The sequence below is a fragment of the Equus caballus genome, chromosome 6 (genome assembly GCF_041296265.1).
Source record: "Equus caballus isolate H_3958 breed thoroughbred chromosome 6, TB-T2T, whole genome shotgun sequence".
NCBI lineage: Eukaryota > Metazoa > Chordata > Mammalia > Perissodactyla > Equidae > Equus > Equus caballus.
In genome coordinates, this window is record NC_091689.1 from 62534560 (window position 1) to 62549772 (window position 15213).

The following is a 15213-nucleotide window of genomic DNA, read 5'->3' on the forward strand; positions in this document are numbered from 1 at the left end:
GTGAAAAATATTATTTTGGCCTTTTACGGTAACTAAACCTAACACAGTGTCTGATTCCACATGGTATTCCAAGAACATGACTTGTTCAGTCTTCCTGGAAGATACACATCTATTGTAGAGTTAGAAGCAAAAGGCTATCGTAGCCTGTTTTAATAAATATTTTTCCTGCTTCCATGCTTTCCTATCAACATTATGACTAACGTTTGCCTTCTATTAGAGCTTTCTATGGTGAAAGAGCACGCTTACTGGAGAAGAGAGTTGTAAAATATTGTTAACAGTTACATTTATTTGAATAAAATAATATACTGCTCTTCTAGGCTTATACTTCAGTTAGTGTGAATTTAATACTGAGATGAGATTCCACGTGAGCTGTGGCAATAAAAATATGAACCTAGAATTTGGAGGGTTAGGCTGGACGATGGCAAAACTACATTTTGAGACCCCTTGGCTGAGAGCAGAGTGTCGCGAGCCAAGCACTCCTTCCACTGGACACATCTACGTTACCAAGAATGAGAATCACGTCAAAAAGAAAACACTGAGCTGAAGGGGTTTATATTTAAATTGAACGACATTCTCAACTTCTTAACTGTTAAAAAGTAAACAAGATGGATTAAAAGATTAGACATAGTGTAATAAAATCTGAGGAATTTATCAAAGAAAGGGCTTTGCCTTTTTTGTTTGCTTGCATGTGTGTGTTTTGGTAGTGTGTGTGGGGGGGGGCAAGGGATAAGAATGGATCAAACACTGGTTACTAATATAGTGCAGTTATCACCTCATGAAGTTATGATGCTTAAAATTAATTATGTCTCTATGTTTTATAAACAATAAGGCACAATATAAGCTGTTATTTTTATAGCAAGTTATGACACTTGGTCACAATAAAGACATATACATCTCTCTTTTCTCAAGTGATAAATCTTGTAAAAAATATTATAAACTCTATTTTTTAGAAAAAAAATATTTTATTGACCTAGAAACATTTCTCCCATGAGAACTGGAGGGTGGTTGTCACCATTTAATCATGAAACGTCATACTTTTTTGTACTCAGTTCTCTTTATTTTTTAATCATTTCATATTTTTATGTGACTAATTTAACTTCCCCCAGATGAGAATTTAAATGATTGGCTGTTCAGTTACCAAAGCTATTCTTTACAAAAACAAATATTCACAAAGCTCTACAACTCAGTCAGGTTCACCCAAAGTCATTGGTTTCTAAGATTTGGGGAGAGGAAGGGAAGGAAGGGCAAGAGCTGGTCACAAGAATTCTAACACACAGAAACACAGAAGCCTGAAGACATGATTACGTCCTCTTCTCTCTGCTTATTTGCAAAGACTCTACAGTATGTGATCCTGACAACACATGTTTCCTATTTTGTCAGTTTGATAAAAGCGTTCTGTACCATGTCAATGGTTTTTAGCTTGTGATTTGGTGATTGTTTCAGCACTGATTGTCAATGACCTGTATGTCAGCTGACACAGCTGACACAGTTAAGTCAGAAATTAGCATGCAGTCTCCTAAAATGCCAGACACATGGACCCGTTGCACAAGAAAGATATAACAGAACCCACATGATCCCCCATTAAACAATGAAACATGTGACATTAACTAAAAACAGGAATACATCAGCAAATATGCCTGAGGAAGTTTATGGTATTTAACTTCTAAACATTAATTTTATTGTGGTGTATGAGGAACTAATTAACTAAGAGTTTCCTTTTTTATTGGAAGCGGAAATGCTGTTCAGAAAACTGATGAAGAGTAAATACGGCATATTTTAAGTTTATTAAGCTTGGCTCATCGACTTCTATTTATTTAAGCTAATCTCATAAGGCAATTAAATATTTCAATCAGTAACTTTATATGGCTATTTTATTTAGCACATTTCTGAAAAATTAATCAATGTGTTAAAATGCAGAATGAGTATGTGAATATATTTCTTGTTTCATACAGCCAAAACAATGACTAAATACATCTTCAAAAAAATCACATGATCTTTTCCAACAGGAGCTCTGATAAATAGACAAGTGGAAAATGACAATAGAAAAAGTTTAAAACTTGGTGATTATAATGAAAATAGTTAAGGTTAAGGTTATATCTACATGAAACAAATGTTTCCATCAGCACTGTAATATTTTTCTCTAAACAATTATATTTTCCTAGCCAGAGGAAGCCTCATGTCAGGTGTGGCAGAACGAATTTGATCCTAGCTAGGATATGGAATACAATTAATTGCTGGGTGTGGTTTTAGAATCTTTTTTTTTGGAAACATGATTTGTGTTTTGTTGGCATTATATACTCAGTATTTACCATTTATAAATAACGTAATAAGACAGACACAATGCTAGGCACTGTTGCATATATAATTCTATTTAATCTCTCTAACAATTCAGTAAAATGGGTATTATCAATCCATTCTGTAGATGAGGAAACTGAAGCTCAGCACCTTGCACAAGGATGATCAAAATAACAGAATGAGGCAAAACCTGATCCCAAGCCCATTCTTTTTCATTCCAAGCACTTCTCCATTAGTAGTTGCCTATTTGAGACTGGGTTAATTAAATCAAAACAAACAAAATAAACAACTGAATTCTGAAATCATATAGACAAAGGAATGAATTGCTATAGACAAACAAACCAACTGCTTATGTATATAATATTGTACATAGCCCTGTAAGAGTGCAAGACAAGTTTCTTATTCTGTTCTGTGGTTGTAATATGATAGGTCAACAATAACTTTCCAGTAAAAAAGATCATCATAATTTTTAAAATGTATACTAGACTACGCCGAACGTTCCTAAACTTTCTTGGATTCAGACACCATCAGTGGCTGACTAATTTTTTTTCAGGGCACCCTTAGGACAAAAGAAATATTCAACCACTCCATTTTATTAAGTAGTAAGGTCCAAACAACTAAGGTAGTTTATGTAGTCTGACAGATTCTCCGTATTTTCCTTGAAATTTTAAAACAACCTGTGTGCTCCTGTGACTTAGCTACAGCACCCTGGTCCATTAGCACATGGTTTGGGAACTGGAGCGCTAGGCGCATGCCCATCAACGGGGAAAGATTCTATTTCTGTAGCTATGTGGCACATTCAGTTTGACACTTGGCAAAACTATTAAGCCAACTCTTTTACACCTGTTTGTTTTATCCTGTACATACAAAATGAGTTATTTTATTGGATTTTGCCTTCCTGTAGATTTTGTTTATTTCCATATAAAATGTCTTCCTGCAAAAAATTTCCAAAGCATCTATTAGAAATATATGACTAGAAACTTTACACCCAAATAGAAAGGAGAGGGATGGAGGACTGTAGACATTAGTAGAAAGAGAAGCACCTATTCCTTCATTTCTGCCTGTAAAATATGTGCTCTGAAGGAATAGCACTTAACCTGAGGGTGGGTGCAAGGAAGCTGTGTGTTGCGGAACGAGAACCAGAAGCAGGAGTCAGAGGAATTGGTGTTGACCAAACTTAAGACCTTCAACCACCTTATCTCAAACGTCTCTCTGAAGTCTAAAATGTTGGATTAAAACCAACACACATATTCAAAATTATTTTCAATTTTGGTAGATTTTTTTTTCTATGATGAACAAACATGAAAGTGGTGTCTTTCTGACAACATAAAACTGTTCTGCAGGTCAAAGGTGTGTGTACATTTTATTCCAAAAATAGCTACGTGATACAAGCTGTGTGGTCCGCAGGTTGAGGTTTTTGCTTAAGAGGTTAGGATTCCACTCAGACTTTCCAGCAGAGGCAAATGGACGCTGTCCTTGGATGCTTCAACCATCCAAAGTGTACCTGAACCAATTAATTTCTGTGCCCATTTATTTTACAATTCAGAACTGGAAACTCAGTTGTTTAGTTTTACAAATTTATTTCAAGAACTGTAGTGGTTGTTTACTTAATAAAATGAGCTAATACCCACAAACATAATTTAAAATTGGGATTTTTTTATTACGCAATATAAAATCTGGTGTGTGTTTACATATAGCAACTTAGTTGACAGTTTTAACAAAACTGACAAGTTAAAAATACAGATTATTTGACTAATTTTTTTCCTTGAATGAAAGTCTCTGAATTGATTGACTAAACCACTGTTTTTACATAATTGTTTTCAAGTTATTATATATATTAAAAGCACTCAATTTAATAATAGATGCCATTATTTTTACCTCCTCAAAAGTTTGGAATTATTTTTAGATTTTAAGAAATAAGTAGGAAAAGCAATAACTAGATATGGATCCATGAAGAAGTGTGGTTTCATGCTTGCTTTCATTAATAGCAAATGCCAAAACAGAATCTGAGATTCTGATAATAATATATCAATACTTGTAAGTTGATCTACATATTCACGGATAAGAGTGGACTACAACATTCTTTAAAACTTTTTTTCTATCTAACCAGTTTGCTCTGAAGTCTCTGGCTGTGCTGCTATTAATTTATTCTTACATTGTTTAATGATGTGCATTCTAGCAGTTAAGAGAGAGTCCAGCAACTACATTCCACAGGTCTCCATTCCACACCATATTTCTACCATTACATTTCTTAAAGGGAAAAATACCTTTATGTCCACTTAAAGCTTCCTTTTTGGAAAACAGGAGATGTTAACACAATCTATGATGGTTAGGTTCCCAACTTGTGTTTTTATTTTGTTTTTTCCCTGTTGAGAACATTTTAACTTTCTTGTGTAGTTTCAGAGATTTTTATTTTATTTATTTTATCAAGACACATTGTCTAAATAAGAAAATTTGTCATCAATACTTTCTATGAATCAATTGATGAAAAGCATTTGAGTTTTTGATACTAACAAACAGTATATCTTTCATATTTACTTGAAACTCAAATCAAGGTAGGTTGGTCAGTCTCTTTCACTGAGAACTATGTAATATTACTCGAAACAACTGACAACCAGAGATGTCACCTATGGTTGACAATTATGGGGGGAATGACATAGGAAGGCCCATTGAGGAGAGGAGATGGCAAGATTTGTTTCTTTCTCTACCTCTGTTCCTTTCTTGCAACTTGGTTAGGGAGGAAATTGTCTGGACTATTTATCGCTTCCACCCAGTTCCTCATTTAAACTGACTCAAAGTGCCAGAGCGTCAACAAGGGTGGCACTTTCTTTTGCTACCGGCTTCTTCTTAGTTTTAGAGTTTGGCATGATGCTAGTTTCAAGCTTGCCAGCAGCTGTAGAGGCTTTATTCTATTTTATTTCCAAGGTTACAAAAGAAGTGGTATCATTTATAACTTTAAGCACGGAAGGTATAAATATCAAATGGTTAATATACTAACAATTTTAGAAAGGGGAAAATTTCTCCACGCCACATTACATTAACACTGAACAAATGTAGTATGCCAACTCTGTCAAATGGGAGTGAGGCAGAGGTGTTTGTGACCTTTTCCAGACCTACAGTTGTGCTATTGTTCATACTCAATGTGGTTTTCTCTTCAGCACAATATTTGCTAATGGGACTTATTTCTACAGTTGCTTAAAAAATTTCTTTTTGGAAAACAGAAGTAATCTATATGTATATATTGCAGGTGCAGTCTGAGGCAACTGATGATTTTTAAAAGTGATGGGTTTTTTTCATTTTAGTAACCAAGGTTACCAAAAACACACTGGCAAGACCTGTTTAACGTAAATAGTAATTCCTTGGGAAAACAGAAGTAAAACAAAAAAAGCTTTTATGATTAAAAACTCAAGAATTTAGTTTAGCAATAGAAGTTAAAATTCTATTCTCAGAATTTAAATACTTAGAATATATAGTTTATAAAGTTAATCATAAAAAAGTTGGTGTTTCTGGATGAATAGATCTACAAAGATAGAATGATATGGCAAAAAATATTAAATGAATCAATTAAGCATCCAGAGTGAGAACACCATCTTAGAACATAGGGAATAAAAGTCAAGAGAAAGATGTGCAAAAGCAGTGTAAAAATTACGAAGGGCAAAGTCCCATGCAAGTGTGAATTTTCAGTCCTGACTTCAGTTCACTTTTACCTAAACTCTATAGTTACAATCTATTCATCTCAAATGGCTTTATATATTTAAAGAATTACGTCTCATTTTTTCAATATTAGAGAAAGGTTTAAAGAGTAGGAATAAATGTTACAACGTTAAAATCTAAAACATCACTTAGCAGAAAACTTAGATCAGATTTCTAGTAATGTTGGATAGAGTTTCTCAAATGAAATACCTACTGAAGCAAGGCAAGATGCTAATGGAACAATTTATTCACATTTAAATGAACCAAAATCTACTGGAATTTATGAAATAATGTTCTATATAAATATCAAAAATGATAATATTTCACTAGTTGTTTTCAACAGTGCTCTACTTTTATCAATGAAAATATTTCACTCAACTTGCTTTCTCTGTGTTCTTTCTGGCCATGGTAATGATGTTCTAGAAGATATATAGCTTAGCAGTGTAGCTCCTCTTTGGAATTTGTTACTATTTTTATCTAACAGATTATAGTTGGCATTTTGGCTATTTAAATTTTAGAAAACGAAATATTAGATTGTTTCTAAAACTAACAATGTAAAGTTTTGATTTTGGTAAGAAAGAAAAAAATCATAAAATCACAGGCATCTGAAGTTAATAAGCAATATAAAAAGTTATCTTGGTATAACATTATTCAGTGCAAAATGCCCTTGTACTGTTTGTCATGAGTGCTCATTCATACATTCAACAAAAAGCTGAATGTTCTACTACAAGTTTAGACATAACAATGAATAAGACAGAATCGGCACCTGCCCTCATAGAACTTACAATTAAAGTGAAAGAGAAAATATACAGCATCCAAAGGAACCAAGAGAAAGGTACTTAACCAGGTCAGGCAAGCTCTCCCTGATCTTAGGTGGAAAAGGTTCAGAATAGTAAGAAGAATGAACTGGCAATGCAAGTCCAGAGTCAAGAAAGAGTATGGTCTGGTGTAGAAAAGAAAACTAGTGAGGATTAGGCTGTAACCATAGGGAAGAGATGGATAACGGAAGGCCAACTAATTCACATTAGGAAACTTGGGTTTATTTTTAAAGGCAATGGAAAGGTGTTGAAAAGCATATTCTTTTCTTATCTATGCAAAAATAAATTGAACCCGAAAATTATATTCATATTAAGAATACACTGGAAACAGATGTTAGGAAACTGAATTACAAATAGCAAATATTTGCTTCAGAAGCATAGAAATAATCTAAGTGCTTTTAATAACAACATAAATCCTTTCTACATCTTCTGTGTGTTTCCTTTTTAAAATAAAAATGCTATATGGGTGACCTCATTTCTTGGTGTGGCAAGAACATTAGATTGCCTAATTTAAAGCCATGCCCTCCACCCACTCCCAAGTGGAAAATCAATGGTACTTACTACATCCAGCCTTATAGCTGAAGCCTGGAGGAAGGAGGAATCCTTGCTGGGCAGCTGCAGCCAGTGTCCGTTGATCAGGAGGGAATACGGGAATCATTAATGGTGGCAGTTGACCTTGAACCTGCTGAACGTGATAGAGCGAATCAAAGAGAAGAAGTTTTGGTGTTCCATGCTTCCCACCCTCCTTACTTCATGATAAAAGAAAGTCATTTACTGAATTCAACATACTGGCATACAAGCTTGCTAGAACACTGGGCTTGAGGCCTTGCCTTGGGACTACCTTAGGCAAGAGAATCAGAATATATCATAGTTGGAAGGTTATTATTAAGTTCACTCTCTCAGCTGATGAAGAATTTCCCTACATGATATCCTTGACAGTGATAAGTGTCACTACTTCACACAATAAGCCTTTTTCTTATTGCATTAAGGTAACGGTAAAAAACTATCCCTTAGGTTGAACTAAAATCTCCTGTAAATCTCACCTATTAGGACTAATTCTACCTTCTAAAGGAAAAATAACTAAACTGGTATCATTTTATACATGAATAGCTCTTCATTATTTGAAGATAATTCTCGTGATCACACACAATACCGAAATTTTTTAAATTCTTGAAGAAAAGAGCTAGTTGAAAGCTTAGAGAGTAACTAAGACTTTCCCCTCTCTTTAGAGAAGAGGTAACTGGGGCCAAAAGAGAACTGACTTGCTCATAGCCATGGGATGGCATAGTCAGAATGAAGTCTAGAATCCAGCCCCTTGAGTCCTACTCTGTACTATACGGTCATGCATCACTTAATGACAGGGATACCTTCTGAGAAATGCATCGTTAGGTGATTTCGTCGTTGTGGGAACATCATAGAGTATAATTATACAAACCTAGATAGTATAGCCAACTACATACCTAGGCTATATGGTACTAATCTTATGGCACCACCAACAGATATGCAGTCCGTTGCTGACCAAAATGTCATTATGCAGTGCATGACTGTACTTTTGTCTTCATCTATCCTTTTCCAAGCAATTGAACCATTCCTCAAAGCCATAGCATGGCCTCTGTTTTGGTTGCCATCTTTGGAATACACTTTAATTTGCTGGCATCATTTTCTGAATATGGAGTTCACAACAGTAAAGAAATAATCCAGCACAATGGAATCACTGTCTTCTTTGAACTGAGCAAGAATTTCTAGAAATATAACCTAATGCAGTCCTTTCTGCAGCTATTTCACACTACTGACTAATGCAGAGGTTATCATTAACAAAAATAACTAGGATTTTTTGCCCCAAAATATGTAAGTAAGATCTGCCTGGTGAACATGATTATTGGTTAGTGTTTATCAATGAATGTATGAATGAGAATTTAGGGTCATGCTAACAATCACATATCTGAGACTTTATTCTCTCTTACTACTCCTTCCACACATTAATTCAGCTATTTGGAAAATATTTAATAAACATCTGCTATGTATAAGAAAATGAGCTAGGCAGTAGGGATATAACAGTGAACAAGAAAACCAAGATCTCATGCCCACAGATCTTATATTACGGTGGGCATAATGGTAAAAAGTACAACAAACAAATATACAAAAAATTTTACAAATTCATTCAGTCGTTAATTCTAACGGCAACTCTGAAATATCTCTCAGACTTTCCCTTTCTCCCAGTGGCACTGCACATTCTTAGGGCACTTAGGATTCTTACAGTTGTCATCATTTCTCACTTTAAAAGTCCACTTTCAGTTTCTCCTTCATTTCATCTTTCAAAGTAGCCCTCTGAACTATTTCTGAGATTTTGGTTGGTAAGTGTGCATGTTGGGGGAGTGGTTTGAGACAGAGAGAGGGAGAGAGGGAGAGAGGGTAGGAGGAGGGAAGGGAGGGGGAGACGGGGAGAGAGAGAGAGAGAGAGAGAGGGAGAAATGAGCATCATAAGAATGAGAGATCTCACTGCTGGGTATTTATCCAAAGAACATGAAAACACCAATGCGTAAAGATACATGCACCCCTATGTTCACTGCAGCATTATTCACAATAGCCAAGACTTGGAAGCAATCTAGGTGCCCATCAAGGGACAAATGGATAAAGATGTGGTATATATACACAATGGAATACTACTCAGCCATAAGAAACGATGAAATCCAGCCATTTGTGACAACATGGATGGATCTTGAGGGTATTATGCTAAGCGAAATAAGTCAGAGGGAGAAAGTCAAATACCATATGATCTTACTCATAAATAGAAGATAAAAACAACGACAAACAATTGCATGGAGACAGAGATTGGATTGGTGGTTACTGGGAGGAAAGGGGGTAGGGTGGAGGGCGGAAAGAGGATTGGGCTGTAATTAGTCTTTGGGTGGTGAACATGATGTAATCTACACAGAAATCGAAATATAATGATGTACACCCGAAATTTATATAATGTTATAAACCAAAGTTACCGCTAAAAAAAAGGAATGAGGGAATCTGTTTTCAGCAATGACTTCAAATTGGAAAGCACTTCTTTTAGCTAAAAAGATTTTAAATCTATCACTGCCACTAGGGTGAAACTAAAAGGGAATGACAACAACTAGGGAAACAAACAGACATTGTTTTAAGGTTAGAGTTGAAGGTTTCACCAATACAGCCAGCGTTTTTTGAGCATACTAGAAAAAAGATAAACCTTATGGAGAAACCAATGGAAAACAATTAACTAAAGACTCAAAAAATAGAGACTGCACGTTGAGCAAGTATGTAGGAATAAGTGGCCTGAAACAAGAGGTAGACATCCAAAGGCAAAACAGCATGGGGGCTAGCTCAGCGTAAGCAGAGGATGCTGACCAGAATAACAAGCAAACAAAGAACCAGACAACAAACCAGTCACACTGGTTTATCACCAGCTACTGTATATCCTTTATACTTTATTGTTTGTAAGTTATATTTTATATAGTACATCTCCTTCTTTGTAAGACACCATTGATTATAAGATGGATCATAGATTTAATAAGGGCATTTTAGAGAGCAGAAGAAAGAAACTTCAAGTGAAACAGATACTAGTGTTAGAAGAGGCATACAAATTTCAGATACCTTAAAATCTGGGAAAAATAATTTCTAGAATTGCAGAAACAATAGGTTCTTGTTTTAGTACAGTAGTTCCCGAACTTGAATGTCTATTAGAATCACCTGGCAAGTTCTGAAAAACTCTCAATGTCCAGACTGCTTCCCAGACCCATTAAATCCAAATCAACAGGGGTGACATCCAGCCATCAGCATTTTTTATTTTCCCTGCTGACTCCAACGTGCATGCAGGTTTGAGAAGTACTGTCTTAAGGAACGCTTTCAGTCACTGTCAACAATCTTTTTGTCTTCTTCATGTTTTGCCTTGAGTTACAAAGCACCTTCAGATATATAAATAGTTGAAAGGCAGACTGCCTGACTTTTATAGGCTCTGGTGCCCACAGGATAAAATCAGCTATGAAACTATAGTTCTCACAGAATTTCTTCTAAATGAGTCTTGTATCTGTATTTTACATGCCCCTCTTGTGAAAGACTCTTGACGGTTTGCTTTTACCCAGAGAATAACAAACAATTCCCTCAGCATGGTATTCAGGATTCCTCACAACTGTCCCCAGCCTATCTTTCCAGGCATTTCTGCTGTCCTTCTTCAGATATCCTGTACTCTTGCCTCAATGGATCATGAAGCCTTCCTTCTGGACTCGGTGTTTTTCCACGCTTGAATGCATTCAAAACTATTTTCTCCTCTGCTCTGAGTGATTTCTCTTTCCCTTTTCTTCTTGGCAAAATTCTGCTTATTTTTCAAAGGCTTTTGAGACCCACAAAGTGTTTTTGCTTGTGAAGCACTTCTTTCTTATGGTGCCAATTTTCAGGCAGAAAGAACTGTTGCTTCTTTTAACCTCATAAAGCTAATACAATACTTACTGTATTGAATAATAGTTGCTTGTATAACTTGAGTTTCCCTTATGACCTATGAGCTTATTTAGGAAAGAGGTTGTAACTTATTTATTATTGTAGCTTTAGAGCTTAGAACAGCAACTGAAACCTATGATAGGTATTGATAGTTCATAAGTAAGGAAGAAGAATGAATTACATAGTTTCATCTTGCTAATTACATCTTTGCGCACCAACTTCAAATGTCCACAAAAAGCCTTTGGACGACAAAGTTAATGACCAGAAAGAAATTCAATTTCCCCAGAGAAGAATGGCAGCATGAAGTACTAATTGCTTTATGTTCTTATTCTTCAGCTATAGCTAAATGATCTTATACGTTATGGTATATAACCATGACTCTTGGAATTACGCATGCATAAAGAGATAGAAAAGTAATCCAGAAAATTAGAAATTTATTACATACTTCTGCAATGGACAGATATACCTACTTACCATGTTCTAGTATCATGATGTTTTAATTATTATAGCTTTGCAATATGTTTCAATAATAGGTAAAGTTAGTACTCTATCATTTCTTTTTCAAATATTTCCTGGCTTATTTTTACATTTATTTTTCCACATTACTTTTAGGATATGGAATTTCTATTTGGATTCATTAACATGATGGCTTAATGGCTAATAGCAAGTTACATCTTTCAATTTATTCAAATATTCTTTTGTTTTATATAATTCTTGTAGTTTTCTTGGTAATTTTATTTTTAAGGTTTTTTAAAAAATATTTTTATTTTTATTGTAAAGGGTATGTTTTCTTGTTATATTGTTTAAGTGGTTGTGTGTACATAAGGCTATCTACTTGTGTGTGACAGTTTTTATTCAGGTAATTTATTTATATTCTAATAACACCATAATTTTTCAGGTAAAAATATTAGTATTTTAAAGAATAAACTACAATGAATTATACGGCTTTTTGAAATCTGTGTATTCTAAATTTTTGTCTTATGATTATGAAATGCATTTTTCTTTAGTATTATAAATTGTTTTAGTGTCTAAATTTTCCAAGATCTACATATATGGAATAACAGACTTTTAAGGCTGAGAAAGATCCTAGAGATTCTCTGTCACAACACAATCATTGTGCTGATAAAGAAATAAGACTTAGCTTGGCCACATAAATTGTTCAAGATCCCACAGTTAGGTAAGAAAAAAGTTAACAGGAGAACTACATCTCCTAACTCTTAATCTAGCACTCCTTCCCTACACAATGGGGAAAGTTGGAGACGGAGACTGCAGGGGAAAGGAAGGAACCATAACAGAAAATAAGGCTAATTTCATGGTCCCAAAGATGGGTTTTCCTTAGAATATCACAGAACAGATTATAGAACACTGTACTAATATTCAGACTGAAGTAAACAGTAAAATAAAATCCAAAATGCATGGCTAATCCATATATGCAACTAAAAACACATTTCAAAATACAGTTGATCCTCATTATTTGCAGACTGTGTATTTGCAAATTTGCCTACTCACTAAAATTTACTTGTACCCCTTCCAAACTTACTTATATTAGTGCTTTGCAGTCACTCACAGACCTGTGCAAAGTAGTGAGAAATTTTGTTGGTGATTTCACTAAGAGCATATAGAACAATAACACATATTAATAAGGTGTCTTTAAACAGAAACACACATAAAATAAGGCTTTGCATTGATCAGTTGATGAAAATGGATGACCAAAGGCTCTCAGGAGCCTAACTCCATACTTTGCCCAGAAGCAGCTGCTCAGTACTCGTTAATTCAGTGTTCACGACAACTTTATAGAATATAACTAGCACAAATAATGAGCATCAACTGTATTATTCTTATATACTAACCAATTTTCAGTTCACTGTGGCTGAAATTTAGACACCCTTTGGGAGAAAAGGATAGATCACATCAAAACAGTATACTGTTTTCTGGCTAAATCCTAAAATTAATTTGTTATGGGGTTGGTAATTCATTCTTACCTATTTGCTTGTTTTGAATATTTCCAAACGCTATTCACTCTTAACTTCATTTATTTTCTTTCACTTAATGGATGAAATTCTCTTTAAGCTCCTAATTAAGGTTTAAAATGTGTGACATTTATAATTAAGTTTCAATAAAATACTTTTGTCACAAAACTTTATAGTCTTTTTTTTAATGAGGAGCATGGTATTCACAAGTTAGAATAACTCATAATAAACTTGAGAGGCTACTTCCTATATTTTTTAAGTTGTAAGATGAAATATTACGTTTTAACACTTTTTATAAATATACCACATGGATACCGCATGTAGTGTTGCCCTCCAAAATCTTATGAATCCAATATAAACCAAACACATTATCACACTTGTAAAAGGACAAGTAAATGATTATCAATTACTCATAGTTAAATATTTTATGTAAATATTCTATTGCAAAACCCTTCAGTGGCTCCCTGAAACGAATATACCAAGTAGATATTTAAGATTGTTAATCTAGCTTCTAGTTGCATGAGCCTGTTTATTGGTTTATTCATTCAGTCAACATTTTTACTAAGCAGAATGTGCACTTTTTTGGTAAGTAGGGATACAAAGATGAATTCATATACAATATGCTTTCTAGGAGCTCTGAGTCCAGTGGGGCAAATGGATAGATAACAATAATACACTGCTATTAATTCAACAACAGAAACTTGTATAGGATACTATGGAAGCACAGATGAGAGACTCCTAAAATAGCCAGGAGAAGTCAAGGCAGGCCTCATGGAGACAAAGACAGCGGGTATAGGGTCTGAATGAATAAGTAGGAGTTAGCCAGGCAAAGGCATGCGAGTGTGAGAAGGAATTCGAAGCAGACGCGGGGACAGAGCAAAGGAATGGGGACAAGGGGAAACATCATGTGAGGGTGACACCACCAGCAGTCTAGAATAGCAAAAAATGTAAGAGGGAAACAGTGGTGAGAAGGTCTGCCTAAATCATCTGTGTATCAGGCTAAGAAACTTGAGATTCCTCCTTTGGCCTCTGGGGAACTACTGAGGGATTTTAAGTAGGTCAGTTGGAATGCTCTGATGAGTACGTGAAGAAGAGATCTGAGAGGCCAAGCACAGAGACCAGGTAGGATGCTAATACAGTCAACTAGGCAGTAGATTATGAGAGCCTGATCAATTATAGGACAGTAATGAACGAGGAGAAAAAGCCAAGAAGTATTTAGGGAAAAAATGGGGGATGTTCTATGTGTGGATATATGAGCAATCTCGGTCTTTAAAAAAAAAATGTGTGTATATATATATATATATATATATATATATATGCATTTTGGAGGTGAAGAAAAGGACAGAGTCAAAGATAACTATCAGGTGTCTAGTTTATGTAACTATTTATACTCGTAAAAAAACAAAAAAAGCATAGAAGGGTAGGGATAGTTTTCACAGAAAGATAATGAATATGGTTTTGGGTATGATATGTTTGAGGTGCCTAAATAATGTTCCATTGGAGATATCTCATTAGCGGACAGATACTCTAGTCTGAAGCTAGAGAAGAGATCTTTAGCGGCTATGGTTTGGGGAGTCATTCATTGATGAGAGTGAACTAGATAATGTAGAGATGGTCTGAAGGATTAAGAGAAGAGACAGCTCAAAATCCTCTCGGTTACAACAAGAATTCAACGAAGAGCAGAGGAAGAGGAGTCTGAGCGGAGAAGTGAGACAAGAGGAAAGAAAATCATGAATATAGTATCACAAAAACCAATGGAATTTCAAGATTGAGATGGTAAACAGTAGTGGAAAATGTACCAGAAAGAGTATTTCAGAGACAAAAAATAATTTACTTTCTGGAATTGTTAATTAGAAGATAGTGAGGAATCTAACAATCTCAAATTCATAGAATGGAGAGTAGAAACCATATTGAAAAAGGGTGAGGACTGAATGACAGGTAAGAAAAAGGAGACAGCATGTAGACTCCTTCAGAGAAGG

The 15213-nt window shown here is 34.9% G+C and overlaps 1 protein-coding gene across 44 annotated transcripts in view; it reads right to left on the bottom strand.

Annotated features, from left to right (window-relative positions):
- SOX5 (SRY-box transcription factor 5) overlaps window positions 1–15213 on the bottom strand; it is a 949864-nt gene that overhangs the window by 114838 nt on the left and 819813 nt on the right. For 24 of the 44 annotated variants that reach the window (XM_070271064.1, XM_023644083.2, XM_070271049.1 and 21 more), the window contains one exon: window positions 7368–7491. In XM_070271064.1, the coding sequence (XP_070127165.1) occupies window positions 7368–7491 (124 nt within the window). The remainder of the gene's footprint in view (window positions 1–7367; window positions 7492–15213) is intronic. The other 20 variants (XM_070271071.1, XM_070271055.1, XM_070271073.1 and 17 more) reach the window with 1 other exon arrangement.